Source organism: Achroia grisella, unplaced genomic scaffold (genome assembly GCF_030625045.1).
Source record: "Achroia grisella isolate CSIRO2021 unplaced genomic scaffold, CSIRO_AGI_Agris_v1 utg862, whole genome shotgun sequence".
NCBI classification, from domain to species: Eukaryota; Metazoa; Arthropoda; class Insecta; order Lepidoptera; family Pyralidae; genus Achroia; species Achroia grisella.
The window spans coordinates 2,228,108-2,244,287 of record NW_026713046.1 but is presented as its reverse complement, the minus strand read 5'-3'; the positions used below and the strand labels follow the sequence as shown (position 1 = coordinate 2,244,287).

The window sequence follows — 16,180 nt, the reverse complement described above, 5'->3', positions numbered from 1 at the left end:
ACTAAAAAAATAAAACTTTACTTTAAATTTGCTTTACAAAAGGCGACCTTAACGCAATCTCTTAGATATAATGTTAGCATCGTGCGAGGAATCGAACCCGCGGAAGACCTTAAGGCGGCGGTGCGAAACCGCTAGACCACGGAGGCTGTCAATACATACATTGTTATATAAATGTATATTATTATAAAAAGCAGTAAATGACTCACTTCAACTTGACCACTGTCCGCACTGTGCCATCCGTGTTGATTTTCCGCACCAGATTGAAGTCTCCGACGAAGATGGAGCCATCAGGAGCAGCAGCCAGCGCCACCGGAGCCAGCAAACGCTGTCGTGAAGCTGGTCCGCTGCAGTCAGCACCAGCACCACATTCCAGAGCTCGCTGTCTTCCATCGCCCATGGTTGTGATGATGAGACGGGGCTTGTGTTTCAGGTAGATGTTTGTTCCGTCGCCCTTTTGGAGGATACCTGAAAGTAAAGGTTTATATGATTATGTAGTACAGGGATATGTAATAATAGAACATTAAAATAATAGTAATAATACAAGCTCTGTTTATCTTGGGACTACCATAGAGCGTTGTGTGAATTGTCTTGGGTTATCTATGGTACGCCATCTATGGTAATCCCAAGACAGAACTAATGTTGTAGGTAGCACCTACAACACTAGCTCTGTCTTGGTATATCATACATAGAAATCACATTGTTTGAGCTATTTTTATTACTTCAAGTAAGATTTTTTTTTATCAGTAACGTGTGCTATTACTTCTAATATTAATTTTATTTATTACTATGTTTGTAAATAGCCTTGTTTTCCCAAATAAAATAAAGTATTATTTTTGTTAATTTTTTCTCTTTTACTCATTCACACAATAACTTCTGGACTGATTCGAAACAAATTTTAGTACACAGATACCTAAATGTACTAGTTTAACACATATGTATGAGATTTCATACTCGAATCCACGCGGTAACACCATGGTATATATTAGCAAAGAATATTAATTACAACAGTACCTTCATGGAAATTATATCTGTGATGAATATCCAAATTCCATCCACCAACGTCCGATATGCTCATGTCGTGCCCACTCAACTTGGTCGTCTGGACATTCCAAATTATATCCTTACAGTCCGTGTATTGGTAACCAACCTTTACCAACGCAGTGGTAACTCCGTACACCCTTTGTCTATATACATTCAATCTATTCCATGGATAGGTGAACTTTATAACAGGATCAGCTTCGAAAGTCTTCTCGAACAGTATGCCTTCAATAGTGATCCTTAAATGTATTAGAGATAAGGTCGGTGGCATTTTCTCAGGAGTTAACTGCAGTTGTATTGTGGAGAGGTACCCGGCTGCTCTTGAACTGTGGTAGACTAGGTTCAATCCGGTGCCAGGTATCTGTAGACTTTCTTGGACCACCTGTAAGTAATATACAGCCATTTTAATTTTTGATAATTTTTGTAGTGTTTTTTTTTATTATTATTAATAAGACTGGAGTTAGAGAGATATTCAAATTCAAAAGTCATTTATTCATGTAGGACATTTTAGCCGCTTATGGACCTCAAATTTTTTATATCATATTTTTTCCCTACCGTCCAGTTCGGTATATAGATCCAATTGAGAAGAACGAGCAACAATCTCAATTGAATTACCCTTTTTTAAAAAACCAGTTTATTTACAATGTATATGTATATACGTGTCTATGTTTAACATTAAATGAAAATCCCGTGCATGAACAACTATTGCCATGCACGCTCGTCATTCAAGTAATCGTTTAGTGAGTAAAAGTCTTTGCTCAGTAAATATGATATAACACATGTTTTGAATTTATTTAAGGGTAATAGATAAATGATTTATTTGTTTGAACATTGTTTTTTTTATAATAAAATAGAGTTCAAATGTTTGCATCATAATCAGAAATCATACAAAATACAATTTGTTACGATGTTTTACAGAATAATAAAGAAGATTAAATCGATAAATCGAATCGATAATAGTCGACGATTCGACTAAGTTCCACTAGCTATGGTCACGAGTTGCCTGACTTAACAATATAACCGTAGTATCTCTCGTATATCAACGAGATACGGATATCCGGAACATCACTAAAAAAGTTATTCTTACCTGTGATTCAGCCAGTATCGCGCTTTTGTCAGGACATGCACCCTGGAAGCCATGTTTCCAGGTGGCGAGCACTACCGGCTTCATAGCATCGTAGTCGTGGGCCAAGCAGGCCTGGGGGCTCCCCATACCGCCCTTCTCGTCTGACGTCGTCATCACCACCTCGTCGATAATCACAACCTGTCGAGTTTTTTTTTCATTGTTAATTTAAGTGGAACGTATTATTAAATTAAAAAAGAACAAAATTCAAACTATCTTTATTCATGTAGGTGTATTACAGACTCTTATGATATGTCAAATCTACCGTCAGTTCGGAATGATTTCGAGATGAGAAGAACTGACCAGAAACTCATTTCGTATTATTTTCTATGGTCCATCTAATACTGATAGTGGTCGCTCAGTGGTCGAAATTCGATAATAATTAATTCAACTTTCAGTAAGACCATAGATAAACAATATCCATTCTCAATTTGACCACAGACATTACCAATAAACCAAAGAGTATATATAAAATGCGTGTATGAGTCAAATACATGGTAGGGTGTGTAATGTTTAATTTTTTATTTTATTTACATATTTAAATGTATTTATGTATTTATATTAGTTGTCACTATGGGTTATGGGCAGGGGACTAGGTGACGTTGTATGAATTGACCTCGTTTAATATTGTTATGATTCATGTATAATTGTTTGTATGAGCATGTGTCTTTTATACTAGTATATTTGACGATCTCGGTGGTCTAACGGTTTAGCACACCGCTTTACGTCCGATGTTCGCGGGTTCGATTCCTCGCACGGCACAAACATTTATATTCGTGAGCACGATTGTTTGTATCTGTCTGGATGTTCTCTATGTATAATATGTACGTATTTATGAAAAAATAAAATATCTATGTATTTGTATCAGTTATCTAGTACTTATAACACAAGCTTTAGCTAGCTTAACTTGGCGCTGCGTGAACTGTCCTGATATTATTATTATTATTATATACAAAAAAGTATTTCTGTCAGTTATTTAGTACTTGAGAGTACAAGCTTTATTAAGCTGGACATAGCCTACTATTGCCTCAGTCAATCACGAGTACGAAGACGCGGGCAGTAACTAGTGTTTTACCAATTTTAAGGGCCTACTACAAAACCACTTACACAAACACGATATAAAGTCGGCGACCAAACTCGTTATAAAACACGATAAAGTACCAAGTATCCTCAATTTATACGGCGAGTAAAATTGAGACTTAAAAAATTTAATGCCGGCCAAGTTTAATAGTCGGTTCGCATGTATTTCACAAAGAAAAATTTGAAATTACCCTCAACCAGGGCTATGTTCGTTATTAATGATTGACTCGAGAATACTGCGCACTTGACAAGTTGTGGATTTTATTACTTTACTGTTTTTAGCTGCTACTTCCACCTACTATCGCGGCGGTAACGTAGTGGACGTAGTTGTGTGGTAAATGTATATCATAATAATCTATACTAATATTATTCTTAATGTTTGATTATATAAATAATAAATAAATAACCCTGGACAATTAACACAGCGCCATCTAGTACCAAAATAAGCAGAGCTTGTGTTATGGCTACTAGACAACTGATATAAATGCATAGATATTTTTTGGTAAATGCCTACGTAATATACATAGAATAAACCCAGACCGATACAAACAGTCATACTCAGGAATAAAAAAGAATACTCTCCGAAACTACTGAACTGACTTGAAAAATTATTTCACAGTCAGCAAAGCCAGGTTGATCTTCACGCGGTTCCCGCGACTTTGCTGACCATTGCATTATAATTAATTAAGAAAAAAAAAATCCTGAGCAGACGAATTTTACTACCTTAGTAGTAATTATTATTTTAAAAAATAAGTTGCTTTCTGTTCACAGAATATAATATATTATATCATAAGCAATATTCACAAAATATTAACGGAAAATCATATCTAATATTTTTAAAATTCATACATACCTCATTCCAAGGCACATAGACAACTTGCGAGGAGCGCTTAAAAGGCGATCTTCCAAAGTGCAGTGTGACAGCACCTCCGCCATTCACGAGCAGGTCGAACCAGCCATCTTCTCTTGTCAGCGTGAAGCCTTCGAGAGGAGTAGATGTTGAAACCCTCACGCCGACTAGACCTGACCCCAGGGAGGTGACCACACGTCCTCTAATGACTGCTGACCGGCTGTAGATTGGTTATATGTACTTTTTAAAATTTCATCTTAACACGATTTTCAAAATAGAAATGAATAGTATTTTTTTTTAGAAATGTATAATTTAATATTTATAATTGGAAATAGGTAATATTTATTTCACAGATTAATAACTTTTTTTTTCAATATTCGTCCATCTCATTTTCAATGATGGAACAGGCAAAGATCCTTAGACTGTACAGCCTAGTCTATGTTTAAACTTTCACAGATTAATAGCCCATAAATCATCTACAAAAGGCGGTTTTTTCTTATCTGTTGTTATTGCTTTTCAATTTGACATGTAGGCTGGCAAAAGTATTTAAACTATACATCCTTGGTAACTTTTATGTGGAAATTTTAGTGTTTTAAAAGTTAATTTTATTTAAATAGAGTATTAAATTTATTAATTACAGATATTGAAAACTAGATAGATATGTTTACAACTAGTAAGTACTTTAGGTAATTTGGTTTTGATGCAAGTGATAAATTTTGATTAATCTAAATGCATTATGTATTATTCTACAATTCAATGTACTAATGATTGCAAATGTGATTGTTTATTAATATAATTGAATTCTACTTTGGAAATCAGTTTATTACTATATTCTACGTACATTTTTAAAGGACAAAATATGAACCTCCTTTTTCATAAAAATTAAATTCATTTTAACTATTACACTGTTTTGTCTCTTTCTTTCGAGCCAATAATGTAGACAGAAGGACAAGGTCAAAACAGTCTATTAGTAAATCATTAGATGTTTGAGATTTTTATGAACAAGATGGTATAAATATAACAAATAAAAAGCGTATCACAAATTCACAGGACACAATTATAGGTAACTATAATACTAAACACCACAACAACTACATGCATAGGTACCTACTTAACAAAACTAATAAATATTATAATAATATATAAGATTAAATTGCCAATTAAGTATATATATATATGTATATGTATATATATAATCTAATAGGAACCGCAATATATATTGTGTATTACTAAGCTCAACACACAATCCTAAATTGTATACAAGTCTTACCTCGTGTTGAAGTGATTCCAAAACATACTGCGCAGCGTTAGAAAGACGACAGAAATGACAAAGAATGAGTAAGTACCATCATCGTACAAATTATAGTTAATCTAGAAGGAAACTTAGGGCTTGTTAATAGGAGCAGCTTAGTAAATAAGTGTATCAGTGTACGCGTCGATATGAAAATGATAGATCATGCAAGTGCCATTATTGTATATTATCCGTTAGATTTTGGAGTAATTAAAAATAAATATACAGATTTTTCGTATATAGGTGTGGAAGAAACAAAAAATAAAGACAACGTGGAACACTCTTGTAATGTAAATAAAACATGGGATTGACTGGGGCACAACATTGCGTATACGTATCTTAATATAACAGACAATGTATTATTTTCACAATTAGTAGTTAGGATATCAAATCCACGACCAGTTGGCAATACTGTAAATCTCAGTAGTGTCGGCTGGTCTTTAATATTTACACATTATATCTAACGAGTAACATCAAACATAGAAATTCTCACCTTTCATTGAAGGTCTCTTGCTTTGCGTAATTTTGGAGACTTCCTTCATCGATAAGGAATTTCATTCTTTCGAAGAATGACGCAGTAATCGCTGGTGGCTGTTTACGGAGTAAAATGTCGGTTGGTTTTGGGGAGGACACGCAGAGTTGACTTCCTTTACAAGCGGCACTTTGACAGCATTCAGGATCTTCACAGTCGACTAAACCATCTGAATAAATAAGTATTTATGTGTAAAATTTCCATTTACAAATGCAAGTTACGATTTCATCAATTCAACATAATTGCAATTAATACCTTTGTCATTGTCTTTAGAATCATCACAGACTTGTTCTTTGAGTGTAGTACAATCTGGACCATCCCATCCATCGAAGCATTTACACTCCCAATGCCCATCATTTGCTACTCTACATTGACCATGACCAGCGCATCCTCGTGGACATCCTTCTAAAGTACAATGTCGTCCGTTCCACCCAGATACGCATAGACAAGTCCCATTTTTGCATTGTCCATGATCACTACAACGAGCATCGCAGAGTTTTGAAGTGCAATATTCTCCCGTCCAGCCTGGATCGCAAACGCAAGATTCACCGACACATCTTCCATGTGGACCACAGTCTAAATCGCAAACCTCTGTAATAGATAATAAAATAAACAATACATATTATTATAGACAAAAAATTTATACTTAATCATGATACACTGATATACTTGAGCGAACTAAAGTAAATCACTATTTTACAATTATGAAATTACACATAATTACTTGGCGTGAGTATTACAGTTATAAAATATAAATTAATGATACAAACCTTTCGAGCAATCATCTCCAGACCAACGAACATGGCAACTGCAAGTTTGCGTGTCAACGTCGAATGTTCCATGTCCAGAACAATCTGGCAGGCATTGTAACGCGTCCTTATCCATGGTCGCACAATCCAATCCCTTCCAGCCTTTTTTACACACACAAGTACCCTCGATACAGAATCCGTGCCCTGAACAAGTTGGGTGTGGACAGTCAACGTCTTTGCAGAATTTGCCTTTATAACCTCGTACACATGAACATTTTCCATTGACGCAATGTCCATGACCATTGCAGTCAGGCACTTCGCATTCATCATGCCGCAAAGAACACTCTTTGCCTTTCCACCCTGGATTGCATTGGCATTCTCCATTTATATATTCACCGCGTTGACTGCACAAGACTGGACATACGCCTGTAGAATAAGACAATACAATTATTTTTTCAGATAAAATTAACTATTATCGATATTAAAAATGAAATAAATCTTACTTTCACTACAGTCATCTCCACCAAAACCAGGTTGACATTGGCAATGTCCCATAAGGCACTCTCCTTTGCCTGAGCAACCGTTAGGACAGTTGTGAGTCATATCTTCAGCTACCAAGGCCACGAAAGCGATTTCTTGAGGATCGCCGTCGTCGTTGTACAATGATAGAAACCAATGCCCTTGTTCCATGTAATGTGTTACTTCTTTCTTAACAGAAGGCTGAAATAAACCAGAAAATTGAATAAGTAATATGTTTTGGCTTCGCGCAGAGGTAATATTGAATCTCTTAAAACGAGAGAAATGTTTTTTTAGTTTAAACAATACATACAAAAAAAGAAAATAAAACTTACAAAATTATATATTTATAAAATCATATCAGACTATACAATACATTATTTGAGGATAACTTACATGTGATGCCCTTGTACTTCTTGCTTTAAATCCACTTAGTACTTCCAATATATGGTACTGCGTGTGCGTCGGTAGTGCGTTCCGTCTTGCGTAGACACCAATTGAAGCGCCTCGTGGGATCATGTAGTCGAATTTCACATAAGAAGCTTCTGACTGATAGAATTGCATGTTCCAATAACTATATGGAGGGATTTCTTTTGATAATTTTTCACCTAAAGTAATTTGTTTGAACGTCGTCCCGTCAGGCGGGAAAGACTGCGCGGGGAATGTTCGCGCACCTACAATATAAATATTAGGTTAGTTTTATATTACATTTTGATTAACATAAATTTATAAATTTGTAAAACATGCTAATGCAATGATAGATATTATGATAAATCACACTTTCTAGCTATTTAAATAAATAAGGTTACTTTACTAATACTACATCTAAACTACCCTTTTAATAATAAAAGACCCAGTTATATAGCTCATGCATTTGATAAAGCGCTTAGAATGTTACAAAACCCGTAAAGATGATCATGCATGTTAGTCAGTTAAAACACCACGAAATTATTCTTGTAAATAGCCCCTGCATAGTAATGTAAATGGTGTTTGTTAGTAAATTATTAATTGTTTCGTCGATCTAATTGAACTTCAATGACCTCACCTTCCAATATAAGTATGGGTGGAGGTTTAACCTTTGGACATACACATTTTGGAGCTTCCGTAATATAAACATCTTGTTCTGACATGGTAGTGTAGTCTGTGCCATCGGTAGTAGCCGTATCTCCGTCAGTAGTCATATCTATACTTACTTCGGTCATGACCTCAAATTCTGTTGAACTTGAAAGTTCCGTAGTACTAGTTGTTTCAGAGGTTTCGATAGTAGTACTATTTTTCAAAATTGCTGTAGTTTTGTCTGTATAATCATCATAAAAATCATCTGTAGAGTTATCACACACAGGACAAGAACACTCACAGCTTCCTCCCCACACACTTTCATTCTCAACAACATTATTTGCTTTAGTTGTGGCTTCAATGACTTTAGGCTTATTGAAATTAGTAGGCGCAGTAGGTTCAGAATCCATTGGAGTAATTTTAACTGTTGGAATCTCATTACTATCACCAACTGTAGGAACTGTCACTGTTAACGAATAAAGTGGTTTATAAGATGAATTCTCATTGTCATCGGCAGATATAGTTAGGTTAATTAAAACGTGTTTTGGATTAGATGTCATATCTGGAATTCTAGATTCAGTAGCAGTATTTACAGTTGATGTTTCATTACTAGGTTTTCCTGTCGCTGAATTTACAGTGGTTATCACATTATTAGGATTAGTAACACTCGATGGCAGCTGTGATGTTGGTACGACATGCTCATGTGTAGTCAATGGGGTTGCGGTGGATGGAGCAATACTCTCATACGTGGTTGGTTTACTTGTTACTTTGGTTACGGTTGTTAACGGTAGAGCAGTTGTAGTTATTATTCCTGTAGAACTCATACTGCTTTCTGATGAGCTGGCTTCAGTTTTATACTGAAGTTTATTAAGATCCTCTTCGTCATCCTTAATCTGTATATGTAGTTCTTCGTTAACATCGTTCAATTTATTAAGTAACTTTAGATATTCAAGTTTTAGTAAACCATATGAATAGACTGATGGAAACGAATCACTTTGCATAGATTCTGGATCATACGCAATTTTAATATCATCATTTTTTTCTTGTTTTGATTGAAAATTATTTAAAGAATCTAATGCAGATTCCGCTGGCTCTTCTATAGCCAGATTATCTTTTTCAAAAGGAATACCAGTTACAGTAGTAGCTTGTTTTGTCGTGATATTTTTATTAATATCATAAGCGGTTGAAATCGCAACACTAGTTTCCGTAGAGGTTAAATTATCAAACGACGATTTATTACTTTTAGTACTATTTATCACTACTTTATTAATATTAATTGATTCGTTAGTAGTATCCTTTATATTATAGAGGTCTGTTATGTTATTAATATTGCTAGATACAAAAGCTGTATTAGAACCCTTCCCATCTTCTTCGGTTGGTCGAGTGATGGTAACATCATCGGATTGAGCCGACGTCACACCATGCACTAAACTAACAGTGTTTACAGAAGGTGTAGTGATTAATTCATGCATATCTACAGCAGTGGAAGAATCCATGGAAGAAACAGAAGGTGGTACAGAAGCATGCCCTTCTACACTCCTACGTGGGCGTGAGTGATATTCCCCTTTACCTGAGCCTGAGGAAGGCGAGTTCTGGTGTGGTCTTGTAAGTGATTTGTTACTAGATTCAAGCGTCGTTGCCTTCGACGCTGGAAATACTTCAGTTGATTCACCGACTAGTACTGTACAAGTTTTTGAATTCTGATATGGCAAGTTGACGAAATATGTGGCTGTTAACGAAAATAACAAAATGTGAGTTATTAAAAATAAAATAGATGTCTTATAATTCAGTTAGAGAATTAAATCAAATTGTAATAATTATTACTTACCTGACATGTAAGAGCCAATGGAAACTAGAAGTACGGAGAGAAATATGAACACTATAGCGGTACACTTCCACGAGCATCTAGAAGAGAGGCCTTTTCTGAAGTGGAACCGTGAGGCAGCGGGAGGAAAGTGGGAGGCGCGGAGATTATTACGAACAGGTAGGACGGGAACCGGCGCTCCAAACGCCGGATGAGACCTGTCGCTTCTCTCCATTCTCTCTAAAGTACTTTTATCTTGTTTTCCTGGACTACTACACGAAGAATTCGACTTGTAGTCCATTGACGGATTCTTTTGTATGTCCCCTGAAAGAGTATGTATTCATTATAGATGATATTAATGATATAATACAAGGTCTTTGGATGTCTTTTGGTTTTAATACTTCAATATTATGTTCTTTGATTGCTATCAGAGCACTGGCTATTGTTGGCACAGCATATGCGGTAAATAGTATTTCTTAAAATATGAAAACATAATATTTTTGTGATATGATGATCAGATTAACTGAATTGTAACATATAATATCATAAAACAACCGATAATGTGTGATGCAAAATGTAGTGTTGGAATTATTTAATGTAGGTCAGCGCATTTATCGGAACCAACCATCATTTTACATTTAAATAATAGTCAGTATATATTAATTGAATCCGATACTGGCATCGTGCCACATCAATATTAAATCCTTGTTCAAATATGGGAACAAAAACAAATAATGTAGTAAAAAAGTGACGAATGTTGGATATAAAAAAATTGCAGAAGTTTAGATAATAAAAGAAATTAAGATGGTACCTGAAGGCACATAGAAGTTTCCCGAGGGTGTACGCACGAGACATGAGGGTTCGAAGTCGGCCAAGTCAGCGGGATTGCCCGTGATGCGGCCGTTCAGTCGAGACATTGTTGGGTTCCGGGGTGGCACATCGGGCGGTAACCGGGAACCCTCCAGAAGACAACCTGTAGACAATTAAAAAAATGTTTTATATTGATAGAGAAATTGTACAAAATGACTTATTCGATGCCGTGACGGGTTGTAAAAATAAGTACCCGGATCGAAAGATTTTGTAGGGCAAAATTGTTATTTATTGTATGTCGATTTAAAAGAAAACAGTTTGAATAATATATATAAATAAAGGTATAAATAGACAATTTGACGTATCACTAGGCAACCAACCAAAGGTAGCCAACTGTACTAAGGCAGGTACTTAAATTGTTGCTATTTGCATTAATCAGATATACAATAGTATAATAATTATTTATATATATTTATGAATACCGTTGTAAATCGTACTATTTAGCAGTTTGTATTCAAACAAAATACTAAATCTATATTGCAGAATTATATTTATTTAAAAGAACAACATGCAAGTTTCTTCTTTGTACTTCTTGTGATTAGTCTGCTTACTGAGCAGTAGAACAAAAAAACATCATACGACTATTCAAACGTGCTAATATTAAGTTTTATTTGAACAAAAATGATTTCCATTTTTTGTCTACAAATGCATTTTTAATTAAGTCATTTGTAAATTATAAAGCGAAACCCTATAAAAATATTAATAATGTTTAATCCAAATCCTTTGAGTCGTTTCCTATAAAATTATTATACCTGTCGTTTTTGTTTTTTATAATTTTATGTAAAAAATAATTTCTACGTTACATTTATTAGGTGTTGTAATGTTTCTTTATTAGAAAATCAATACAAACCACTCGGCGACTCTAGTATAGTATTACTAGTCGGCATTAAATCTTTCTAATTAAGTTTCGTACGTAGGTGTACGTGGATGTACCTAGTTAGCTTTAATTGTAAACACAATTTATCTTAATTACCTCGCATCTTCAACGCACAGCGAAATTGGGAGTTCAGCAAAAAAACTCATAAATACAATATCTAGTTCATCACAAGATAAATATTCGGAGGACTTAATTCAATTTCGGCTTACTTCAGAAACTCGGTGGACAAAAGTTCTTAAGTTGGAAAGAAAAATAAAAATACATTTTGCCAATAAAGGAGAATGAAACAAATTACGAAGAGAGCAGACTGTATAATGAATGAATATAGTCGAGCAAACTGGAGGTTTGTTGAGAAAAATCTCGTCGCGATATGAATAAGTATACGTGGGCGTCATTCTTCCCTGACGAGGGTAAAGGTTGCCTGTGGTTGGGTTCAAGGCCAATTGGCAGACACTAACCACAACAAACCTTACATAAAGTAATTCCCTTAATGGCGGTTACTATTAACTCCCATTCCTGGTGTAGTACTAAAAGTTTTAAAAAGTTTTAGTACTTCACAGTTAGTTTTTACACCGAATGAGAGTAAGTCACCGAAAGTCGGTAAGAGCAAATCAGAACATGTCGATTTATCGAAAGTTACCTCGTTTTTAATGCTAAAGCTTTTGATACTCATTTGTGTGCGGTTGAGCAAGAGGCATTAACAGACGAAAAATTTAATTATTTCCATCCACGAAAATTCACAAGTTGAAATTCAATTAGGGGCGAATATTGCTCACGGTAATTGCTCGTAAACAAATAGCAGCGTGAATCGGCCCATGCAAATGGATCAAAGATCGCGTGTTACGCTAGTTAGGAAATATATTAGATCGGGGGCCATTGCTCAAACCGCGGGGCGCGCCGTACAGCGGCAGAGGCCTCTCCCATCGCTAATATAGCCTAATGGAAAATCGAAGTATTATCTGTGGCGGGCGGACGCCGCACACCGCGCGCCTCGCTCCCCGCCTGGCCCACTTCAGGCAACTTTTGATCCTCGACAAATTTTAAGGATTCCTTCGAGCGTTAATTAATTTATTGTAGCGGCCGATGTAGCCGCAAGAAAACTCAATTAATTTTAAAAGGGTTTTTGTGTTGTTTTTTTCGCGATCGCTCCCAGTTTCATCGCGGAAAAGAAAATGGTTCCCGATAATATCGTCGGGGGTCCTTTGTAGTCGCGCCCTTTGGAACGAATTCTCTCGGCAGTAATTAGAGATTAATGAGTTTATTTTTATATTTCTCGCTAAAACCACACCGAAGTCGAACAATCCGTATGTTATATAAAAAATATGAGAAAAAATTAAAACCTGTTACTGAAGTTTCAGTTGTACGTAAAAAGTGTTTAAATACACCGAAATGGGCCAATTTGTTAGATTGGCCCTGAAGCCAGAGGATAAATGCACGGAGTCAAACCCGCGGACTCGCCGATCTATCCTGGCTCGTTCATAGCCAATGAAAAACTAAATCACCAGATCCCTCACCTAATTTAAGAGGACAAGTATAGTCATTAATACACACGTCAACCGTCGTGCTACTACAAAATGTGGCTCATTTATATCCCGTCTCGGGCTTGGGAATTATGGTAATCGGACGAGCCGTGTCTTTTGTCTGTAATGGTGGGTAATTACTGAGGCACCTCCGGGGGACACTTCGTCTCCTGGAGGGTGCCCAGGGGCCCGAGAATTCGACACTCGTTATGCGAATCGTCTCAACTTTAAAAAGGGAACGCGATTTTGAACGCCGTCGAGGGATTTGTGTGTGTCTAACGGAACGAATTTTTTTACGTTTAACTTTTCAAAATTGCCTTTAGTGAATCGGTCTGCTTTTTCAACCCGCTTATTTTAATACTGAGCGCGGCTTTTATGTAGTTTATATTTATTGTAGCTGCTGTATGCATAAAATTCCATAACAATCAGATAGAGATCACTACCCATATTCCGGTTCATTTATTTTTATATTTTTCCAGCCATCTGGAATCAGCTACTGCTTCCCTAGCCGCATTTTTCTCGCTTGAAAACTAAACCTCGCTTAGTTATTGCAAGATAAAGGGAGTGTGTTTCGGTTCATTTGCGGTCGAGCTCGGCCCGATCAACGTGATTTCTTATTAAACCTGCTTCCTGCGGTGTTTATAACATTTAAGAGAATAGATATTTTATTTTACATCACTCATTGTGTTATGAGTTTCTGACTGTTATTTTGATAAAACGTAACATTACAATTCAAACTGTCAAAACATATATCTTTTTCCAGGTAGTTTCATAACTTGAGACATTGATGTATGAGTTATGGGAGGTGTGCATGTGTGAGGAATACACCGACATAAACAAGATACATTTGGGCAATCTCAGAAGCCAAGAGACGTGGCGGTAACACGTGCCCATAATCTTAAACTCGTTATGTGAAACATTCCCGAAGCAATTTAGACTTTACCCCTTAATCTTCATTCAAACATGAAAGAGTACCACAGAGTCGCTCACACTTGTTTTATGCTTGACCACTAGCTTATTAGTACTGCAGATACTTATGCACAAAAGCGCTTAATTTCCATTGCAGCGATAACCCAATTTCGATTTAAAATTTAGCATCGAAGTTGGACAGGGTACGGAACCCGGCGCAATATTTATATGAGGGAGCAGCACTGCGATTTATAGTTCAGAAACAATCGAGAACTTGCTCCGACGTCGTCGTGACTTCGTTTTAATTAGTACCCATTCATCGTGGAACAATTGAGTCCTCGAACAAATCCATTATCGGGAACTTTTCGATAGTCCGAAAGAGGTGTATTCAAAGTTTGCGATTGCCAACCGATCGAATACGGATGGCCTTTGTGGACTAGCGATTTAGATGCTCCAGCTCGTCTCCCTGACTTTATTTTTAGGAACTAATAAGGCGCTCTTTTCATTAAACTTCATTCGGCTTAATCGTTTTTTGTTGCTATCTCAGGAGATTACATCCGTTATAATTTCCTTTACAGACGTTTATAAGAAATGATCAAAAAATTCAGGCGAATTACCAAAATCTGCTCTTACTCAAAGGAAGGCCGGTATATCTCTCTTACAAGTAAAATGGACCCGCGTAATGATATTACCCGTACATTTTAATCAGTACCTCACGGTTGACCGAATTTGAATCCTATGTAGTATATTTGATCTTATCATGTAATACATATATATATATATATATATGTATATGACATATATATATGAGTATAGATGAATTTATATTCTTTGGCGTGGCGCATTCCAATATCAAAACTTATCATTAAATTCTGAAAGACATCACTAATTCGATTAGTAGGCTATGGCGGCGTTTGTTTCTTATTTAGTTAGTATAGTATAGTATAGTATAGTATAGTAATTTTAGTTATACTAAAGGCGGATGTAAATACATACATAGAGCGAGCAATGTATCATGTCAAGACGCGGCGGCCTGCCATGCTGATAAGATTACCAGACAAAGGAAGTCCACCCATATCACTACCACCATGACCGCTAAATGCGAACCTTCATTTACTACCCTTGACACAGCCAGTCAGCAATCTGAATTTTAAGTCTAATGCAGCACAGTTCACATTGTACTGCACGATCTTTATTAGCGTCCCGACGTCTACGTCTGCTTCGTTAAAGGACACTCAGCTTTATTTATGTTGACATACTGGCAATGTTACCTTATTTGTTGGAGCCGATCGTCATTGTTTGAATACTAAATTGCACCGTCTGCTTTTATAAATAGAGCTGAAATTGGGCTTTCCGGACTTGGCTAAGATACGTCTCGTTTCGAGAATGTGAACTTTTTCGCCGCTGGTTTTAAGGTCGAACATTTCGTGGAGCGACGTACAGCGGTTAGTTGGGTGGTTTCCGGAGCACGATAAGGAGACGATGTTGCTAAGTCGGTCCGTCACGCGACCTGTCCGCTAATTTATGTTGCGCTGATTTCAGATATAAAGCCAGTGGACGCTACCCTTCCTCTAACTCGTGCGGAGCCGCTCGTCGCTTGTACAGTAGGAAGTGCTTTTTATAGTCCGTTATGTTAATGCATTGTCTAGGAAAATGTCGGTACAAATACAGAGTAAAACAAACACTAGAAATCTACATAAGTACCTACTTCATTAAGCAACTTTATGTACATACGTTACACATTAAAATTATCGCATGAAACTTGAATGTAGAATTTGCACTGTATCCAATATATGTATAGTTAACTTGGGCATTAGATGTTCATTTTTTTTCAGTTTGAATCTCAACTACGGAGTTCTACGAGTGAGCGATGGTTTATACATTACAGCAAGCGAATGTTAGATTGTAGCTGATAGGCGATGTGAACTGCAGCGTTACAGCTCGTTAGAGGCACTGCCGCTTGTC

General features: G+C 36.3%; 2 protein-coding genes across 2 annotated transcripts in view; one reads left to right on the top strand and one right to left on the bottom strand.

Moving 5' to 3' along the window:
• LOC131852820 (protein yippee-like 5) overlaps positions 1–16,180 on the top strand; it is a 519,555-nt gene that overhangs the window by 94,333 nt on the left and 409,042 nt on the right. The gene's annotated exons all lie outside the window — the stretch shown is intronic.
• LOC131852774 (teneurin-m) overlaps positions 1–16,180 on the bottom strand; it is a 344,172-nt gene that overhangs the window by 6,085 nt on the left and 321,907 nt on the right. Inside the window, exons 5-16 of the mRNA XM_059203497.1 lie at positions 10,851–11,012; positions 10,064–10,363; positions 9,806–9,964; positions 7,576–7,853; positions 7,167–7,383; positions 6,685–7,089; positions 6,170–6,505; positions 5,876–6,083; positions 4,095–4,311; positions 2,126–2,302; positions 1,012–1,420; positions 207–465 (exon numbers count right to left, since the gene is read on the bottom strand). Of these exons, the coding sequence (XP_059059480.1) occupies positions 207–465; positions 1,012–1,420; positions 2,126–2,302; positions 4,095–4,311; positions 5,876–6,083; positions 6,170–6,505; positions 6,685–7,089; positions 7,167–7,383; positions 7,576–7,853; positions 9,806–9,964; positions 10,064–10,363; positions 10,851–11,012 (3,127 nt within the window). The remainder of the gene's footprint in view (positions 1–206; positions 466–1,011; positions 1,421–2,125; positions 2,303–4,094; positions 4,312–5,875; positions 6,084–6,169; positions 6,506–6,684; positions 7,090–7,166; positions 7,384–7,575; positions 7,854–9,805; positions 9,965–10,063; positions 10,364–10,850; positions 11,013–16,180) is intronic.